The sequence below is a fragment of the Phyllobates terribilis genome, unplaced genomic scaffold, assembly GCF_046119375.1.
Source record: "Phyllobates terribilis strain yellow unplaced genomic scaffold, ASM4611937v1 Scaffold_2__4_contigs__length_985480577, whole genome shotgun sequence".
NCBI classification, from domain to species: Eukaryota; Metazoa; Chordata; class Amphibia; order Anura; family Dendrobatidae; genus Phyllobates; species Phyllobates terribilis.
The window spans coordinates 970,579,616-970,601,716 of NW_027362762.1; the positions used below are offsets into that span (position 1 = coordinate 970,579,616).

Consider the following 22,101-nt stretch of genomic DNA (forward strand, 5'->3'; position numbering starts at 1 on the left):
TACACCACACCGGGGGAGAAGTCGCCGAGCAAGCGGCAGGCGGAGCGCCGAGCAATGTAGAGGCCACATCCAGGATCGCACATATGCTCGCAGTCAGTGGGGTGGCGGGTGCGGGGCTAGGGGCCACTGCAGCAGTTCGGGGGGGGCTGGGCTGGAGGTCACTGCAGCAGATGGGGGGGGGGGGGTGTTGGGCTGGAGGTCACTGCAGTGGGGGGGGGGGCTGGAGGTCACTGCAGCAGTTCGGGGGGGGCTGGGCTGGAGGTCACTGCAGCAGATGGGGGGGGTGTTGGGCTGGAGGTCACTGCAGTGGGGGGGGGGCTGGAGGTCACTGCAGTGGGGGGGGCTGGAGGTCACTGCAGTGGGGGGGGCTGGAGGTCACTGCAGTGGGGGGGGGGCTGGAGGTCACTGCAGTGGGGGGGGGCTGGAGGTCACTGCAGTGGGGGGGGGGCTGGAGGTCACTGCAGTGGGGGGGGGCTGGAGGTCACTGCAGTGGGGGGGGGCTGGAGGTCACTGCAGTGGGGGGGGGCTGGAGGTCACTGCAGTGGGGGGGGCTGGAGGTCACTGGGGGGGGGGGGGCTGGAGGTCACTGCAGTTGGGGGGGGGCTGGAGGTCACTGCAGTTGGGGGGGGGGGCTGGAGGTCACTGCAGTTGGGGGGGGGGGCTGGAGGTCACTGCAGTTGGGGGGGGGCTGGAGGTCACTGCAGTGGGGGGGGGCTGGAGGTCACTGCAGTGGGGGGGGGGGCTGGAGGTCACTGCAGTGGGGGGGGGCTGGAGGTCACTGCAGTGGGGGGGGGCTGGAGGTCACTGCAGCGGGGGGGGCTGGAGGTCACTGCAGCGGGGGGGGTGCTGGGCTGGAGGTCATTGCAGCGGGGGGGGATGCTGGAGGTCACTGCAGTGGGGGGGGGCTGGAGGTCACTGCAGTGGGGGGGGGGGCTGGAGGTCACTGCAGTGGGGGGGGGGCTGGAGGTCACTGCAGTGGGGGGGGCTGGAGGTCACTGCAGTGGGGGGGGCTGGAGGTCACTGCAGTGGGGGGGGGGGCTGGAGGTCACTGCAGTGGGGGGGGCTGGAGGTCACTGCAGTTGGGGGGGGCGCTGGAGGTCACTGCAGTTGGGGGGGGGGCTGGAGGTCACTGCAGTGGGGGGGGCTGGAGGTCACTGCAGTGGGGGGGGGCTGGAGGTCACTGCAGCGGGGGGGGCTGGAGGTCACTGCAGCGGGGGGGGTGCTGGGCTGGAGGTCATTGCAGCGGGGGGGGATGCTGGAGGTCACTGCAGCGGGGGGGTGCTGGGCTGGAGGTCACTGCAGCGGGGGGGATGCTGGAGGTCACTGCAGCGGGGGGGGTGCTGGGCTGGAGGTCACTGCAGCAGATGGGGGGGGTGTTGGGCTGGAGGTCACTGCAGTGGGGGGGGCTGGAGGTCACTGCAGTGGGGGGGGCTGGAGGTCACTGCAGTGGGGGGGGCTGGAGGTCACTGCAGTGGGGGGGGCTGGAGGTCACTGCAGTGGGGGGGGGCTGGAGGTCACTGCAGTGGGGGGGGGCTGGAGGTCACTGCAGTGGGGGGGGCTGGAGGTCACTGCAGTGGGGGGGGGCCTGGAGGTCACTGCAGTGGGGGGGGGCCTGGAGGTCACTGCAGCGGGGGGGGGCTGGAGGTCACTGCAGCGGGGGGGGGCTGGAGGTCACTGCAGCGGGGGGGGCTGGAGGTCACTGCAGCGGGGGGGGCTGGAGGTCACTGTAGCGGGGGGGTGCTGGGCTGGAGGTCACTGCAGCGGGGGGGGGTGCTGGGCTGGAGGTCACTGCAGCGGGGGGGATGCTGGAGGTCACTGCAGCGGGGGGTGCTGGGCTGGAGGTCACTGCTGCGGTGGGGGGGTGCTGGGCTGGAGGTCACTGCAGCGGGGGGGATGCTGGAGGTCACTGCAGCGGGGGGGATGCTGGAGGTCACTGCTGCGGTGGGGGGGTGCTGGGCTGGAGGTCACTGCGGCAGATGGGGGGTGCTGGGCTGGAGGTCACTCCAGCCGATGGGGGGTGCTGGGCTGGAGGTCACTGCAGCCGATGGGGGGGTGCTGGGCCGGAGGTCACTGCAGCAGATGGGGGGTGCTGGGCCGGAGGTCACTGCAGCAGATGGGGGGTGCTGGGCTGGAGGTCACTGCAGCAGATGGGGGGTGCTGGGCTGGAGGTCACTGCAGCAGATGGGGGGTGCTGGGCTGGAGGTCACTGCAGCAGATGGGGGGTGCTGGGCTGGAGGTCACTGCAGCAGATGGGGTAGTGGGTTCGTCGCTGATTCCTACTTCTGCCATTTGCTGCATTCTGTGTGCTGGTTAGTTTGCCACCATAGATCGCCCCTGGTGATTGTGGCGTCAAGATATGCAGCAGGGGTTGAGGTGTGCGGCGGCCTCCTTTTCTCCCGGGCCTCGCGGCGGCCTCCTTTTCTCCCGGGCCTCGCGTTGATGTCCAGACGGCAGCAGCTGGGATCAGACACATTGCAGCAGAGGAACAGCTGTCGGGACAGACAAAACCCCCGCTGGACCCTCCCCCACATCACCCCCCAAATATCACCCCCCTCCCACATATCCCCAGATCTGGTGCTGGGACAAAGGAATTCACGCAGGTCACATGTCAGACACAGAGCGTATTAACCCTTCCTTGCCCGGGCAGAGTCACGTGACTCCTGGGGTATAGACCCCGGATGTGTAACATGAGGGCGCTATTCCATAGAGACCGCCGGTCACAGCAGAATTTCAGGGTCGCTCCTTTGTGTTGAGCAATGGTTAAAGCGTCAGTGATCATCATCCAGTGATCAAGGGGGAGGGGAGGCCTCTGTCACACAAAAGAGCACTGCAATCACTGCCTGAAATGGCTGATAACAGAGAGTAGTAGCTTGTGAAGGCTGGCGACTGGGTCTGAAATAACCCCTAGATATCTACAGGATTGTCTGCACCGATACACTGTGAGAAACCTTCATTTGTGTGCAGGATGGCCGCCATATGAGGTGTAGTAACTGGGAGGCTTTATATATGGCGGCAGATGGAGCAGATGTCACAGCGGGAGGGGGGCTTTATGCTTGATGGCTTTATGTCCCGGGTGCTCTCTTGCCGGTTGGCCTCCGGTCCCGGGTGCTCTCTTGCCGGTTGGCCTCCGGTCCCGGGTGCTCTCTTGCCGGTTGGCCTCCGGTCCCGGGTGCTCTCTTGCCGGTTGGCCTCCGGTCCCGGGTGCTCCTGATTTGGCGGGGTGGGGTCCTGGCTGTTCCGGTCACCGTTCTTGTGGTAGACCGTGAGCCTTTGTTCTGGCTGCTATCCTTGTGGACTTGTGTACAGGATGCTATTGCCCTGGTGGGCCTTGGGTCACTGAGCCCAGCGTGTATGGTGGAGGGGACAACCCATCTTTAATTATATAACCAAGTATTTCTGAATTAGGGTGTGTGCACACCATCCTTTCCGGCAGCGCTGTGAACGCAGTACACTTTATACTCTCTGCTGCGTCCACAGCGCTGCACCCGGTGAATCCTATGTGTTCATTGAACCGTTCACCGCATCCTATACATTGCACTGGTAGAATTAACATGCTTCTTTCTGGAAAGACGCACTGCATGTCCGTGTCCGCAGGTGCACAGAGATGTATAGTGGACATGGGATTTCTAGAAATAACATCCACTGCTGTAACACCTGGACGCTGCGGATTGCGCAAGTGCGCTGCGTCAAATCTGCAGCCATTCCTGGCCGTGTGCACGCACCCTTAGCGCATTTTCCCAGACTTTAACATTCCTGGTGACACCCGGCACCCCCTCGATCAGCTGTTCCCAGTGTCAGCGGCGGCTGGCACTGTTCAGTTACCGGGCTCCACAGCGCCATCGACTGTTTAATGGCCGCAGCCGGGTTCTGAACATCCGCCCCCTATTAATCTGAATGTGCAGTACCCGGGCATGGCCATTATACTCTCGATGGCGCTGTGCAACTCCGTAACTGAGCAGTGTCGGCTGCTGCTGACACCGGGAACAGCTGATCATTGGGGGTGCATTGTATCGCACCCCCCATCATAAGGCTTTTCATTATTGTTAAAGTCCTGGCCAACCCCTTTAAAGGGTTTTTTCATTAGAGATGACCCTGTTCAGCACATGACCCCAGGCCCTGCTCCCAGCTACCTGGACAAACACCTGATGTGCCAGGAAAGCCGCGGCCGGCCTCGCATTCATCTGCAGGTAAAATGGAGCAGCACAGAGGAATCGCACAGAGACCGTTTGTCCTGATCCGGCACAGGTATAAGAATTGTTCAGGAGACAGGCTCTTTAATAGCGGGGGTCCTATGTTCTGTGTAGAGACCACCTACACAGAGCAGCTCTAACTCTGAAGAACCTGCTATGTCCGTACATTTCATGAATTCACTGAGAGAGCGCAGTGCTATGTTCTCTGTATCCTCGGTGCGGGGTTATTGCTCGGTCTCTGTATCCTCAGTGCAGGGTTATTACTCGGTCTCTGTATCCTCGGTGCTGGGTTATTACTCGGTCTCTGTATCCTCGGTGCGGGGTTATTGCTCGGTCTCTGTATCCTCGGTGCGGGGTTATTACTCGGTCTCTATATCCTCAGTGCAGGGTTATTACTCGGTCTCTGTATCCTCGGTGCGGGGTTATTACTCGGTCTCTGTATCCTCGGTGCAGGGTTATTACTCGGTCTCTGTATCCTCAGTGCAGGGTTATTACTCGGTCTCTGTATCCTCGGTGCGGGGTTATTACTCGGTCTCTGTATCTTCGGTGTGGGGTTATTACTCGGTCTCTGTATCCTCGGTGCGGGGTTATTACTCGGTCTCTGTATCCTCGGTGCGGGGTTATTACTCGGTCTCTGTATCCTCGGTGCGGGGTTATTACTCGGTCTCTGTATCCTCGGTGCAGGGTTATTACTTCTTCCCTGTATCCTCGGTGCAGGGTTATTACTTGGTCTCTGTATCCTCGGTGCAGGGTTATTACTCGGTCTCTGTATCCTCGGTGCAGGGTTATTACTCGGTCTCTGTATCCTCGGTGCGGGGTTATTACTCGGTCTCTGTATCCTCGGTGCAGGGTTATTACTCGGTCTCTGTATCCTCGGTGGGGGGTTATTACTCGGTCTCTGTATCTTCGGTGTGGGGTTATTACTCGGTCTCTGTATCCTCGGTGCGGGGTTATTACTCGGTCTCTGTATCCTCGGTGCGGGGTTATTACTCGGTCTCTGTATCCTCGGTGCGGGGTTATTACTCGGTCTCTGTATCCTCGGTGCAGGGTTATTACTTCTTCCCTGTATCCTCGGTGCAGGGTTATTACTTGGTCTCTGTATTCTCGGTGCTGGGTTACTACTCGGTCTCTGTATCCTCGGTGCGGGGTTATTACTCGGTCTCTGTATCCTCGGTGCTGGGTTATTACTTCTTCCCTGTATCCTCGGTGCAGGGTTATTACTCGGTCTCTGTATCCTCGGTGCTGGGTTACTACTCGGTCTCTGTATCCTCGGTGCGGGGTTATTACTCGGTCTCTGTATCCTCGGTGCTGGGTTATTGCTCGGTCTCTGTATCCTCGGTGCGGGGTTATTACTCGGTCTCTGTATCCTCGGTGCTGGGTTATTATTTCTTCCCTGTATCATCGGTGCGGGGTTATTACTTCTTCCCTGTATCCTCTATGCGGGGTTATTACTCGGTCTCTGTATCCTCGGTGCTGGGTTATTACTCGGTCTCTGTATCCTCGGTGCAGGGTTATTACTCGGTCTCTGTATCCTCGGTGCGGGGTTATTACTCGGTCTCTGTATCCTCGGTGCTGGGTTATTACTCGGTCTCTGTATCCTCAGTACGGGGTTATTACTTCTTCCCTGTATTCTTGGTGTGGGGTTATTACTCGGTCTCTGTATCCTCGGTGCGCGGTTATTACTTCTTCCCTGTATCCTCGGTGCAGGGTTATTACCTGGTCTCTGTATCCTCGGTGCAGGGTTATTACTCGGTCTCTGTATCCTCGGTGCTGGGTTATTACTTTTTCCCTGTATCCTCGGTGCTGGGTTATTGCTCGGTCTCTGTATCCTCGGTGCGGGGTTATTACTCGGTCTCTGTATCCTCGGTGCTGGGTTATTATTTCTTCCCTGTATCATCGGTGCGGGGTTATTACTTCTTCCCTGTATCCTCTATGCGGGGTTATTACTCGGTCTCTGTATCCTCGGTGCTGGGTTATTACTCGGTCTCTGTATCCTCGGTGCTGGGTTATTACTCGGTCTCTGTATCCTCGGTGCGGGGTTATTACTCGGTCTCTGTATCCTCGGTGCGGGGTTATTACTCGGTCTCTGTATTCTCGGTGCGGGGTTATTACTTGGTCTCTGTATCCTCGGTGCGGGGTTATTACTTGGTCTCTGTATCCTCGGTGCGGGGTTATTACTCGGTCTCTGTATCTTCGGTGCGGGGTTATTACTTGGTCTCTGTATCTTCGGTACGGGGTTATTACTTGGTCTCTGTATCTTCGCTGCGGGGTTATTACTCGGTCTCTGTATCCTCGGTGCTGGGTTATTACTCGGTCTCTGTATCTTCGGTGCGGGGTTATTACTTGGTCTCTGTATCTTCGGTACGGGGTTATTACTTGGTCTCTGTATCTTCGGTGCGGGGTTATTACTTGGTCTCTGTATCCTCGGTGCGGGGTTATTACTCGGTCTCTGTATCCTCGGTGCTGGGTTATTACTCGGTCTCTGTATCCTCAGTACGGGGTTATTACTTCTTCCCTGTATTCTTGGTGTGGGGTTATTACTCGGTCTCTGTATCCTCGGTGCGCGGTTATTACTCTGGCGGGTGATTCCAGAATCCGCGGCCGGTTATAGGGGCCAAAAACCTTGTAGGAGCTGGTGGAGGCCGGGGGGGGGGGGGGGGGGCGGGAGCTGATGGGGGGGCGGAGGCTGCGGGGCGGGAGCTGGCGGAGGCCGCGGGGCGGAGGCTGGCGGAGGCCGCGGGGCTGGGGCTGGTGGTGCCCTCTGCTGGGTCTGGGAAGCCTCTTCCCGTGGTGCTGCCCTCTGCTGGCGTGACTCTGTAGCACGCTAGTTCTGCGCCGCCTCCATTCCTCCTCCTCCGGTCTGTGCAGTTTTATCCTTGCATCTTATCAGCTGTAATGGCTTTTTATAGTTTGGAGTCATCGGCCTGAAATAGTGTTAGGATGACGGCGTGTAGCTGCAGATCCCCGCGGACACCATGACACGAGCGCCGGGGCTCCCTGGGATCTGGGAGTTCTGTCATTTCTTCCCTGGGTTTATTTTTCCAATTTCCTGCAGAATGACGGTGTCGTCTTTTGCTGGCGGCTGCAGTGATGGGGGGGATTCATGAGCGGGGGGATTCTTTTCTCTTTATGCTGTTGGCTCTGCGTTAGTTGCTGCTAATAATGTCTGCAGGGTGCGAGCGGCTCCACATCTCGGGACGGGCAGCGGACAGGAGGGCGAGCCCGGGAAGATTCATGGTGATCTACAAAGTCCTCTGTCTGCTGTCAGTGAATAGTTGTGTGACCTTTACATCACGAAGCTGAAAACCAGACTGTAAGCTTCTCCAACGGAAGGGTTGCCATAATTGTAACCCAGGCCGCGGTGATGGCGGCCACATTGGTGTCCGGGCTCTCCCGCGCTCCTCTGCGGTGATGGTGGCCACATTGATGTCCGGGCTCTCCCACGCTCCTCCGCGGTGATGGCAGCCACATTGGTGTCTGAGCTCTCCCACGCTCCTCCGCGGTGATGGCAGCCACATTGGTGTCCGGGCTCTCCCACGCTCCTCTGCGGTGATGGCGGCCACATTGGTGTCCGGGCTCTCCTGTGCTCCTCTGCGGTGATGGTGGCCACATTGATGTCCGGGCTCTCCCACGCTCCTCCGTGGTGATGGCAGCCACATTGGTGTCCGGGCTCTCCCGCGCTCCTCTGCGGTGATGGCGGCCACATTGGTGTCCGGGCTCTCCCGCGCTCCTCCGCGGTGATGGCAGCCACATTGGTGTCCGGGCTCTCCCACGCTCCTCTGCGGTGATGGCAGCCACATTGGTGTCAGGGCTCTCCTGCGCTCCTCTGCGGTGATGGTGGCCACATTGGTGTCCGGTCTCTCCCATTCTCCTCCGCGGTGATGGAAGCCACATTGGTGTCCGGGCTCTCCCGCGCTCCTCCGTGGTGATGGTGGCCACATTGATGTCCGGGCTCTCCCACGCTCCTCCGTGGTGATGGCAGCCACATTGATGTCCGGGCTCTCCCGCGCTCCGCCGCGGTGATGGTAGCCACATTGGTGTCCGGGCTCTCCCACGCTCCTCTGCGGTGATGGCGGCCACATTGATGTCAGGGCTCTCCTGCGCTCCTCTGCGGTGATGGTGGCCACATTGGTGTCCGGTCTCTCCCATTCTCCTCCGCGGTGATGGAGGCCACATTGGTGTCCGGGCTCTCCCGCGCTCCTCTGCGGTGATGGCGTCCACATTGATGTCCTTGCTCTCCCGCGCTCCTCTGCGGTGATGGCGGCCACATTGATGTCCGGGCTCTCCCGTGGTGATGGCGGCCACATTGGTGTCCGGGCTCTCCCGCGCTCCGCCGCGGTGATGGTGGCCACATTGATGTCCGGGCTCTCCCGCGCTCCGCCGCGGTGATGGTGGCCACATTGGTGACCGAGCTCTCCCGCGCTCCTCCGCGGTGATGGCGGCCACATTGATGTCCGGGCTCTCCCGCGCTCCTCCGTGGTGATGGCGGCCACATTGATGTCCGGGCTCTCCCGCGCTCCTCCGTGGTGATGGCGGCCACATTGATGTCCGGGCTCTCCCGTGGTGATGGCGGCCACATTGGTGTCCGGGCTCTCCCGCGCTCCTCCGTGGTGATGGCGGCCACATTGATGTCCGGGCTCTCCCGCGCTCCTCCGTGGTGATGGCGGCCACATTGATGTCCGGGCTCTCCCGCGCTCCGCCGCGGTGATGGTGGCCACATTGATGTCCGGGCTCTCCCGCGCTCCGCCGCGGTGATGGTGGCCACATTGGTGACCGAGCTCTCCCGCGCTCCTCCGCGGTGATGGCGGCCACATTGATGTCCGGGCTCTCCCGCGCTCCTCCGTGGTGATGGCGGCCACATTGATGTCCGGGCTCTCCCGCGCTCCTCCGTGGTGATGGCGGCCACATTGATGTCCGGGCTCTCCCGTGGTGATGGCGGCCACATTGGTGTCCGGGCTCTCCCGCGCTCCTCCGTGGTGATGGCGGCCACATTGATGTCCGGGCTCTCCCGCGCTCCTCCGTGGTGATGGCGGCCACATTGATGTCCGGGCTCTCCCGCGCTCCTCCGTGGTGATGGCGGCCACATTGATGTCTGGGCTCTCCCGCGCTCCTCCGTGGTGATGGCGGCCACATTGATGTCCGGGCTCTCCCGCTCTCCTCAGCGGTGATGCCACTTTCTGTAGCGCGGTCACCTCTGCTGCGTCATTGATGTAGGCCCGGTGACATTTCTTCTATTGGCTCCTGACATGTTGTAGCAGCTAATATTGGTGGCCTCCTCTCCCATCATTGTATAGTTTACGGATGATGACTACTCATTAATGACAATCAATGTTCTTATATTTCAGAACCGAGAGCTGCAGATAATGAGGAAACTGGATCACTGCAACATTGTGCGGCTCCGCTACTTCTTCTATTCCAGTGGGGAGAAGGTGAGCGATGTGTGACTGGAGGCCTTGCCACGTGCCGGGGTAGTGTGACTGGAGGCCTTGCCACGTGCCGGGGTAGTGTGACTGGAGGCCTTGCCACGTGCCGGGGTAGTGTGACTGGAGGCCTTGCCACGTGTCGGGGGGGTGACTGGAGGCCGGGCCACGTGTCGGGGGTGGGGGTGTGTGACGTGTCGGGGGGGGGGGTGACTGGAGGCCGGGCCACGTGCCGGGGTTGTGTGACTGGAGGCCTTGCCAAGTGCCGCTGTTGTGTGATTGGAGGCCTTGCCACGTGCCGGGGTTGTGTGACTGGAGGCCTTGCCACGTGCCGGGGGGGGGGTGTGTGACTGGAGGCCGGGCCACGTGTCGGGGGGGGTGACGTGTCGGGGGGGTGACTGGAGGCCGGGCCACGTGCCGGGATTGTGTGACTGGAGGCCGGGCCACGTGCTGGGGTTGTGTGACTGGAGGCCTTGCCACGTGCCGGGGTTGTGTGACTGGAGGCCTTGCCACGTGTCGGGGTTGTGTGACTGGAGGCCTTGCCACGTGCCGGGGTAGTGTGACTGGAGACCTTGCCACGTGCCGGGGTAGTGTGACTGGAGGCCGGGCCACGTGCCGGGGGTAGTGTGACTGGAGGCCTGGCCACGTGCCGGGGGTAGTGTGACTGGAGGCCTGGCCACGTGCCGGGGGTAGTGTGACTGGAGGCCTGGCCACGTGCCGGGGTAGTGTGACTGGAGGCCTTGCCACGTGCCGGGGTAGTGTGACTGGAGGCCTTGCCACGTGCCGGGGTAGTGTGACTGGAGGCCTTGCCACGTGCCGGGGTGGTGTGACTGGAGGCCTTGCCACGTGCCGGGGTAGTGTGACTGGAGGCCTTGCCACATGTCGGGGGGGTGACTGGAGGCCGGGCCACGTGTCGGGGGTGGGGGTGTGTGACGTGTCGGGGTTGTGTGACTGGAGGCCGGGCCACGTGCCGGGGTTGTGTGACTGGAGGCCTTGCCAAGTGCCGCTGTTGTGTGATTGGAGGCCTTGCCACGTGCCGGGGTTGTGTGACTGGAGGCCTTGCCACGTGCCGGGGGGGGTGTGACTGGAGGCCGGGCCACGTGTCGGGGGGGGGTGACTGGAGGCCGGGCCACGTGCCGGGATTGTGTGACTGGAGGCCGGGCCACGTGCCGGGGTTGTGTGACTGGAGGCCTTGCCACGTGCCGGGGTTGTGTGACTGGAGGACTTGCCACGTGTCGGGGTTGTGTGACTGGAGGCCTTGCCACGTGTCGCGGTTGTGTGACTGGAGGCCTTGCCACGTGTCGGGGTTGTGTGACTGGAGGCCTTGCCATGTGCCGGGGTTGTGTGACTGGAGGTCGGGCCACGTGCCGGGGTTGTGTGACTGGAGGCCGGGCCACGTGCCGGGGTTGTGTGACTGGAGGCCGGGCCACGTGCCGGGGTTGTGTGACTGGAGGCCGGGCCACGTGCCGGGGTTGTGTGACTGGAGGCCGGGCCACGTGCCGGGGTTGTGTGACTGGAGGCCTTGCCGGGGGTGGGGGTGTGTGACGTGTCGGGAGGGGGGTGTGACAGGAGGCCGGGCCACGTGCCGGGGGTGGGGGTGTGTGACGTGTCGGGGGGGGTGTGACTGGAGGCCTTGCCACGTGCCGGGGGTGGGGGTGTGTGACGTGTCGGGGGGGGTGTGACTGGAGGGAGGGCCACGTGTCGGGGGTGGGGGTGTGTGACGTGTCGGGGGGGGTGACTGGAGGCCGGGCCACGTGCCGGGGGTGGGGGTGTGTGACTGGAGGCCGGGCCACGTGCCGGGGTAGTGTGACTGGAGGCCGAGCCACGTGCCGGGGGTGGGGTGTGTGACGTGTCTGGGGGGTGTGACTGGAGGCCGGGCCACGTGTCGGGGGGGGTGTGACTGGAGGCCGGGCCACGTGCCAGGGGTGGGGTGTGTGACGTGTCGGGGGGGGTGTGACTGGAGGCCGGGCCACGTGCCGGGGGTGGGGTGTGTGACGTGTCGGGGGGGGGGGTGACTGGAGGCCGGGCCACGTGCCGGGGGTGGGGGTGTGTGACTTGTCGGGGGGGGGGTGTGACTGGAGGCCGGGCCACGTGCCGGGGGTGGGGTGTGTGACGTGTCGGGGGGGGTGTGACTGGAGGCCGGGCCACGTGCCGGGGGTGGGGTGTGTGACGTGTCGGGGGGGTGTGACTGGAGGCCGGGCCACGTGCCGGGGGTGGGGGGTGTGACGTGTCGGGGGGGGTGTGACTGGAGGCCGGGCCACGTGCCGGGGGTGGGGTGTGTGACGTGTCGGGGGGGGGGTGTGACTGGAGGCCTTGCCACGTGCCGGGGGTGGGGTGTGTGACGTGTCGGGGGTGTGTGACTGGAGGCCGGGCCACATGCCGGGGGTGGGGTGTGTGACGTGTCGGGGGGGGTGTGACTGGAGGCCGGGCCACGTGCCGGGGGTGGGGTGTGTGACGTGTCGGGGGGGTGTGACTGGAGGCCGGGCCACGTGCCGGGGTAGTGTGACTGGAGGCTTTGCCACTTGCCGGGGGTGGGGTGTGTGACGTGTCGGGGGGGGTGTGACTGGAGGCCTTGCCACGTGCCGGGGGTGGGGTGTGTGACGTGTCGGGGGGGGTGTGACTGGAGGCCGGGCCACGTGCCGGGGGTGGGGTGTGTGACGTGTCGGGGGGGTGTGACTGGAGGCCGGGCCACGTGCCGGGGGTGGGGTGTGTGACATGTCGGGGGGGGGTGTGACTGGAGGCTTTGCCACTTGCCGGGGGTGGGGTGTGTGACGTGTCGGGGGGGGTGTGACTGGAGGCCTTGCCACGTGCCGGGGGTGGGGTGTGTGACGTGTCGGGGGGGGTGTGACTGGAGGCCGGGCCACGTGCCGGGGGTGGGGTGTGTGACGTGTCGGGGGGGGGGGGTGACTGGAGGCCGGGCCACGTGCCGGGGGTGGGGGTGTGTGACTTGTCGGGGGGGGGTGTGACTGGAGGCCGGGCCACGTGCCGGGGGTGGGGTGTGTGACGTGTCGGGGGGGGTGTGACTGGAGGCCGGGCCACGTGCCGGGGGTGGGGTGTGTGACGTGTCGGGGGGGTGTGACTGGAGGCCGGGCCACGTGCCGGGGGTGGGGTGTGTGACGTGTCGGGGGGGTGTGACTGGAGGCCGGGCCACGTGCCGGGGGTGGGGTGTGTGACGTGTCGGGGGGGGGGGTGTGACTGGAGGCCTTGCCACGTGCCGGGGGTGGGGTGTGTGACGTGTCGGGGGTGTGTGACTGGAGGCCGGGCCACATGCCGGGGGTGGGGTGTGTGACGTGTCGGGGGGGGTGTGACTGGAGGCCGGGCCACGTGCCGGGGGTGGGGTGTGTGACGTGTCGGGGGGGTGTGACTGGAGGCCGGGCCACGTGCCGGGGTAGTGTGACTGGAGGCTTTGCCACTTGCCGGGGGTGGGGTGTGTGACGTGTCGGGGGGGGTGTGACTGGAGGCCTTGCCACGTGCCGGGGGTGGGGTGTGTGACGTGTCGGGGGGGGTGTGACTGGAGGCCGGGCCACGTGCCGGGGGTGGGGTGTGTGACGTGTCGGGGGGGTGTGACTGGAGGCCGGGCCACGTGCCGGGGGTGGGGTGTGTGACATGTCGGGGGGGGGTGTGACTGGAGGCCTTGCCACGTGCCGGGGGTGGGGTGTGTGACGTGTCGGGGGGGTGTGACTGGAGGCCTTGCCACGTGTCGGGGGTGGGGGTGTGTGACGTGTCGGGGGGGTGTGACTGGAGGCCGGGCCACGTGCCGGGGGTGGGGTGTGTGACGTGTCGGGGGTGTGTGACTGGAGGCCGGGCCACGTGCCGGGGTAGTGTGACTGGAGGCTTTGCCACTTGCCGGGGGTGGGGTGTGTGACGTGTCGGGGGGGGGTGTGACTGGAGGCCGGGCCACGTGCCGGGGGTGGGGTGTGTGACGTGTCGGGGGGGTGTGACTGGAGGCCGGGCCACGTGCCGGGGGTGGGGTGTGTGACGTGTCGGGGGGGTGTGACTGGAGGCCGGGCCACGTGCCGGGGTAGTGTGACTGGAGGCTTTGCCACTTGCCGGGGGTGGGGTGTGTGACGTGTCGGGGGGGGGTGTGACTGGAGGCCTTGCCACGTGCCGGGGGTGGGGTGTGTGACGTGTCTGGGGGGTGTGACTGGAGGCCGGGCCACGTGTCGGGGGTGGGGGTGTGTGATGTGTCGGGGGGGGGGGTGTGACTGGAGGCCGGGCCACGTGAGATGTGTGTGCCCTCTTGTGCACCTCTGTATGGGATCGGACCACTTTTGTGGCATTGGATTTGTGCCCCCATTACCCTCCATGCTTCGATAGTCGCTGCCATCTCTGTGACTCCTCGTTGTTCTTTGCTCCCGGTTACGTTACATTATGTCACATTACGTTACATTTCTGCACTCCTGATTATCAGACTGTCTGGATTATCAGATTTCCCCTCCGGTGAGGATCATTATGTTGATGCTCTTCTTGCGCTTTCTAGAAGGACGAGGTGTACCTGAATCTGGTGCTGGACTACGTTCCGGAGACGGTGTACCGAGTGGCCAGACATTACAGCCGAGCCAAGCAGGCGCTGCCCATGATCTACGTGAAGGTGATTTATGTGGCGCAGAGTGTACGGCCTCACGGGAAGGATGAAGGATAAGGGGAGCGTCTGCCCGTGAACACCGCGACCGCCGCCATCACAGGAGCTGCAGGAACGCTCATCAGAACTGTCCTGAAGGGGAGGCTGGGTGCCCGGGGATTGGGAGGCCGGATGCATGGGCATTGGCAGGCTGAGGACTGGGAGGCCGGGTACCCGGGGATTGGGAGGCCGAGGGAGGGTGCATTGTATTGGGGAGGCCGGGTGCCCGGGGATTGGGAGGCCGGGTGCCCGGGGATTGGGAGGCCGGGTGCATGGGCATTGGCAGGCTGAGGACTGGGAGGCCGGGTACCCGGGGATTGGGAGGCCGAGGGAGGGTGCATTGTATTGGGGAGGCCGGGTGCCCGGGGATTGGGAGGCCGGGTGCATGGGCATTGGCAGGCTGAGGACTGGGAGGCTGGGTGCCCGGGTATTGGGAGGCCGGGTGCATGGGCATTGGCAGGCTGAGGACTGGGAGGCCGGGTGCCCGGGGATTGGGAGGCCGAGGGTGGGTGCATTGTATTGGGGAGGCCGAGTGCCCGGGGATTGGGAGGCCGGGTGCATGGGCATTGGCAGGCTGAGGACTGGGAGGCCAGGTGCCCGGGGATGGCGTTGTGCTGTCACTCTCAAAGCTTGTTATAGTGGTTTCTGTTATTTTATGTAAATGAAGCTTAATAGTGGTAACCGGTAACCTTGGTTTCGTTTCTCCTCCATTCCTACGATCTCTGCTTGTTTTTGCTGAATGGAAATATGCAGAGAGTAAAATCCTGTGCAAGGGTTGGGTGGCTTAGGATGGCACTCTGCAGTCTGGCGGGGGGTTCAGTTAGTGACGATGATGCTCGGCGGTAACACGGAGGTTCTGTGGATGAATGGATAAAGATGGTGCTTAGAAGTATTAAGGGATTTCAGGGGGGGTTGAGTTGGTGAGAATGGGTCCGGTAGTATTGTGGGGGGTTGGGTTGGTGAGCATGGTCCCTGGCAGTATTATGGGGGGGTTGGGTTGGTGAGGCTGGTCCCTGGCAGTATTGTGGGGGGTTGGGTTGGTGAGGATGGTGCATTGCAGTATTGTGGGGGGTTGGGTTGGTGGCGATGGGTCCGGCAGTATTGTGGGGGGTTGGGTTGGTGAGGATGGTCTCTGGCATTATTATGGGGGGTTGGGTTGGTGAGGATGGGTCCGGCAGTATTGTGGGGGGTTGGATTGGTGAGGATGGCGTCCCGCAGTATTGTGGGGGGTTGGATTGGTGAGGATGGCGCCCGGCAGTATTGTGGGGGGTTGGGTTGGTGAGGATGGTCCCTGGCAGTATTGTGGGGGATTGGGTTGGTGAGGATGGGTCTGGCAGTATTGTGGGGGGTTGGGTTGGTGAGGATGGCGCCTAGCAGTATTGTGGGGGGTTGGGTTGGTGGTGATGGGTCCGGCAGTATTGTGGGGGGTTGGGTTGGTGAGGATGGTCCCTGGCAGTATTATGGGGGGTTGGGTTGGTGAGGATGGGTCTGGCAGTATTGTTGGGGGTTGGGTTGGTGGCGATGGGTCTGACAGTTGGGTTGGTGAAGATGACGCCTTGCTGTATTGCAGGGGTGCTGTGTACCCTACAGTAACTCTCGTCCGTCTCCTCTTTTCTCCGCAGTTGTACATGTATCAGCTGTTCCGCAGTTTAGCTTACATCCATTCCTTTGGGATCTGCCATCGGGACATAAAGCCACAGAACCTGCTGCTGGACCCCGACACTGCGGTGCTGAAGCTTTGTGACTTCGGCAGGTAAGAAGCCGGTGCTCGTCCATCGCCCCGGACCCACCTGTAAAGTCACTACGATGCGCCAGCAGCCCAGCTTCCCGGAGCGGGTGTAAGAAAGATGGAGAGAAGGTGATGATGGGAGTTATAGTTTGTGCATCGTCTATGGACCTGTGACTGTCAGCTCCTGAGGACACGGATGATGGGAGTTATACATTGTGTGTCATCTAAGGCCGTGATTGTGATCGGTGACATTAGATCAGGACGTGGCGCTCCAATGTACTGACAGCAAGCAGAGATGTCACCAAAGCAAGCGGAGCCTCACTAGGTGGTGACAGTGAGTGAGGTCTAGAGGGCAAACGTGGCATCTGTGAGAACGCTGCGCCCCGGAACCGCCCCGCGCATCTGACGCCCCCGGAACCACCCCGCGTATCTGACTCGCCCCGCGTATCTGACGCCCCCAGAACCACCCCGCGTATCTGTCTCGCCCCGCGCATCTGACACCCCCCCCCCCCCCCCCTGTGTATCTGACGCCCGGAGAAGTTTGTCGACAAAATCGTCGACAAGCTCGATCAGCAGTTTCACTTTGACTCTCACATGTTTCCATCACAGTCCAAATGAAATAGAGGATGTTGGGGGTTATTCCAGGATGCAGCTGAGCCCACGATACAGCGCAAAACACGTGATAACCGGCATGACACTACGATTATACGTAATCATACACATAGTGTATATATATATATATATATATATATATATATATATATATATATATACAGGGGATATGTGACTGGTATATACTGTGTGTACAGATATCAGGTGTTATATACAGGAGATATGTGACTGGTATATACTGTGTGTACAGATATCAGGTGTTATATACAGGGGATATGTGACTGGTATATACTGTGTGTACAGATATCAGGTGTTATATACAGGGGATATGTGACTGGTATATACTGTGTGTACAGATATCAGGTGTTATATACAGGGGATATGTGACTGGTATATACTGTGTGTACAGATATCAGGTGTTATATACAGGGGATATGTGACTGGTATATACTGTGTGTACAGATATCGGGTGTTATATACAGGGGATATGTGACTGGTATATACTGTGTGGACAGATATCAGGTGTTATATACAGGGGATATGTGACTGGTATATACTGTGTGTACAGATATCAGGTATTATATACAGGGGATATGTGACTGGTATATACTGTGTGTACAGATGTCAGGTGTTATATACAGGAGATATGTGACTGGTATATACTGTGTGTACAGATATCAGGTGTTATACCAGTCACATATTCCCTGTATATAACACCTGATATCTGTACACACAGTATATACCAGTCACATATCCCCTGTATATAACACCTGATATCTGTATATATAGTATATACCAGTCACATATCCCCTGTATATAACACCTGATATCTGTATATATAGTATATACCAGTCACATATTCCCTGTATATATACTGTGTGTAAAGATATCAGGTGTTATATACAGGAGATATGTGACCGGTATATACTGTGTGTACAGATATCAGGTGTTATATACAGGGGATATGTGACTGGTATATACTGTGTGTACAGATATCAGGTGTTATATACAGGGGATATGTGACTGGTATATACTGTGTGTACAGATATCAGGTGTTATATACAGGGGATATGTGACTGGTATATACTGTGTGTACAGATATCAGGTGTTATATACAGGGGATATGTGACTGGTATATACTGTATACAGATATCAGGTGTTATATACAGGGGATATGTGTCCGGTATATACTGTGTGTACAGATATCAGGTGTTATATACAGGGGATATGTGACTGGTATATACTGTGTGTACAGATATCAGGTGTTATATACAGGGGATATGTGACTGGTATATACTGTGTGTACAGATATCAGGTGTTATATACAGGAGATATGTGACTGGTATATACTGTGTGTACAGATATCAGGTGTTATATACAGGGGATATGTGACTGGTATATACTGTGTGTACAGATATCAGGTGTTATATACAGGGGATATGTGACTGGTATATACTGTGTGTATAGGTATCAGGTGTTATATACAGGAGATATGTGACTGGTATATACTGTGTGTACAGATATCAGGTGTTATATACAGGGGATATGTGACTGGTATATACTGTGTGTACGGATGTCAGGTGTTATATACAGGAGATATGTGACTGGTATATACTGTGTGTACAGATATCAGGTGTTATATACAGGGGATATGTGACTGGTATATACTGTGTGTACAGATATCAGGTGTTATATACAGGGGATATGTGACTGGTATATACTGTGTGTACAGATATCAGGTGTTATATACAGGGGATATGTGACTGGTATATACTGTGTGTATAGATATCAGGTGTTATATACAGGGGATATGTGACTGGTATATACTGTGTGTACAGATATCAGATGTTATATACAGGAGATATGTGACTGGTATATACTGTGTACAGATATCAGGTGTTATATACTGGGGATATGTGACCGGTATATACTGTGTGTACAGATATCAGGTGTTATATACAGGAGATATGTGACCGGTATATACTGTGTGTACAGATATCAGGTGTTGTATACAGGGGATATGTGACTGGTATATACTGTGTGTACAGATATCAGGTGTTATATACAGGAGATATGTGACTGGTATATACTGTGTGTACAGATATCAGGTGTTATATACAGGGGATATGTGACTGGTATATACTGTGTGTACAGATATCAGGTGTTATATACAGGGGATATGTGACTGGTATATACTGTGTACAGATATCAGGTGTTATATACAGGGGATATGTGACTGGTATATACTGTGTGTACAGATATCAGGTGTTATATACAGGAGATATGTGACTGGTATATACTGTTTGTATAGGTATCAGGTGTTATATACAGGAGATATGTGACTGGTGTATACTGTGTGTACAGATATCAGGTGTTATATACAGGGGATATGTGACCGGTATATACTGTGTGTACAGATATCAGGTGTTATATACAGGAGATATGTGACCAGTATATACTGTGTGTACAGATATCAGGTGTTATATACAGGGGATATGTGACTGGTATATTCTGTGTGTACAGATATCAGGTATTATATACAGGAGATATGTGACTGGTATATACTGTGTGTACAGATATCAGGTGTTACATACAGGGGATATGTGACTGGTATATACTGTGTGTACAGATATCGGGTGTTATATACAGGGGATATGTGACCGGTATATACTGTGTACAGATATCAGGTGTTATATACAGGGGATATGTGACTGGTATATACTGTTTGTATAGGTATCAGGTGTTATATACAGGAGATATGTGATTGGTATATACTGTGTGTACAGATATCAGGTGTTATATACAGGGGATATGTGACTGGTATATACTGTGTGTACAGATATCAGGTGTTATATACAGGGGATATGTGACTGGTATATACTGTGTGTACAGATATCAGGTGTTATATACAGGGGATATGTGACTGGTATATACTGTGTGTATAGGAATCAGGTGTTATATACAGGAGATATGTGACTGGTATATACTGTGTGCACAGATATCAGGTGTTATATACAGGGGATATGTGACTGGTATATACTGTGTGTACAGATATCAGGTGTTATATACAGGGGATATGTGACTGGTATATACTGTGTGTATAGCTATCAGTTGTTATATACATGAGATATGTGATTGGTATATACTGTGTGTACAGATATCAGGTGTTATATACAGGGGATATGTGACTGGTATATACTGTGTGTACAGATATCGGGTGTTATATACAGGGGATATGTGACCGGTATATACTGTGTACAGATATCAGGTGTTATATACAGGGGATATGTGACTGGTATATACGGTTTGTATAGGTATCAGGCGTTATATACAGGAGATATGTGATTGGTATATACTGTGTGTACAGATATCAGGTGTTATATACAGGGGATATGTGACTGGTATATACTGTGTGTACAGATACCAGGTGTTATATACAGGGGATATGTAGCTGGTATATACTGTGTGTACAGATATCAGGTGTTATATACAGGGGATATGTGACTGGTATATACTATATATACAGATATCAGGTGTTATATACAGGGGATATGTGAGTGGTATATACTGTGTGTACAGATATCAGGTGTTATATACAGGAGATATGTGACTGGTATATACTGTGTGTACAGATACCAGGTGTTACATACAGGGGATATGTAGCTGGTATATACTGTGTGTACAGATATCAGGTGTTATATACAGGGGATATGTGACTGGTATATGCTATATATACAGATATCAGGTGTTATATACAGGAGATATGTGACTGGTATATACTGTGTGTACAGATATCAGGTGTTATATACAGGGGATATGTGACTGGTATATACTGTGTGTACAGATATCAGGTGTTATATACAGGGGATATGTGACTGGTATATACTGTGTGTACAGATATCAGGTGTTATATACAGGAGATATGTGACTGGTATATACTGTGTACTGATATCAGGTGTTATATACAGGGGATATGTGACTGGTATATACTGTGTACAGATATCAGGTGTTATATACAGGGGATATGTGACTGGTATATACTGTGTACTGATATCAGGTGTTATATACAGGAGATATGTGACTGGTATATACTGTGTGTACAGATATCAGGTGTTATATACAGGGAATATGTGACTGGTATATACTGTGTGTACAGATATCAGGTGTCATATACAGGGGATATTTGACTGGTATATACTGTGTGTACAGATATCGGGTGTTATATACAGGGGATATGTGACTGGTATATACTGTCTGTACAGATATCAGGTGTTATATACAGGGGATATGTGACTGGTATATACTGTGTGTACAGATATCAGGTGTTATATACAGGGGATATGTGACTGGTATATACTGTGTGTACAGATATCAGGTGTTATATACAGGGGATATGTGACTGGTATATACTGTGTGTACAGATATCAGGTGTTATATACAGGAGATATGTGACTGGTATATACTGTGTGTACAGATATCAGGTGTTATATACAGGAGATATGTGACTGATATATACTGTGTGTACAGATATCAGGTGTTATATACAGGGAATATGTTACTGGTATATACTGTGTGTACAGATATCAGGTGTTATATACAGGGGATATGTGACCGGTATATACTGTGTGTACAGATATCAGGTGTTATATACAGGGGATATGTGACCGGTATATACTGTGTGTACGGATATCGGGTGTTATATACAGGGGATATGTGACCGGTATATACTGTGTACAGATATCAGGTGTTATATACAGGGGATATGTGACTGGTATATACTGTTTATATAGGTGTCAGGTGTTATATACAGGAGATATGTGATTGGTATATACTGTGTGTACAGATATCAGGTGTTATATACAGGGGATATGTGACTGGTATATACTGTGTGTACAGATATCAGGTGTTATATACAGGGGATATGTGACTGGTATATACTGTGTGTACAGATATCAGGTGTTATATACAGGAGATATGTGACTGGTATATACTGTGTGTACAGATATCAGGTGTTATATACAGGGGATATGTAGCTGGTATATACTGTGTGTACAGATATCAGGTGTTATATACAGGGGATATGTGACTGGTATATACTATATATACAGATATCAGGTGTTATATACAGGAGATATGTGACTGGTATATACTGTGTGTACAGATATCAGGTGTTATATACAGGGGATATGTGACTGGTATATACTGTGTGTACAGATATCAGGTGTTATATACAGGAGATATGTGACCGGTATATACTGTGTACAGATATCAGGTGTTATATACAGGGGATATGTGACTGGTATATACTGTGTGTACAGATATCAGGTGTTATATACAGGAGATATGTGACTGGTATATACTGTGTACTGATTTCAGGTGTTATATACAGGAGATATGTGACTGGTATATACTGTGTACAGATATCAGGTGTTATATACAGGGGATATGTGACTGGTATATACTGTGTACTGATATCAGGTGTTATATACAGGGGATATGTGACTGGTATATACTGTGTGTACAGATATC

General features: G+C 56.3%; 1 protein-coding gene across 2 annotated transcripts in view; it reads left to right on the forward strand.

The window, feature by feature from the left end:
* The window catches only part of GSK3B (glycogen synthase kinase 3 beta), a 166,835-nt gene that overhangs the window by 24,136 nt on the left and 120,598 nt on the right, over window positions 1-22,101 (forward strand). For both annotated transcript variants that reach the window (XM_073668718.1, XM_073668719.1), the window contains exons 3-5: window positions 9,536-9,619; window positions 14,091-14,201; window positions 15,854-15,984. In XM_073668718.1, the coding sequence (XP_073524819.1) occupies window positions 9,536-9,619; window positions 14,091-14,201; window positions 15,854-15,984 (326 nt within the window). The remainder of the gene's footprint in view (window positions 1-9,535; window positions 9,620-14,090; window positions 14,202-15,853; window positions 15,985-22,101) is intronic.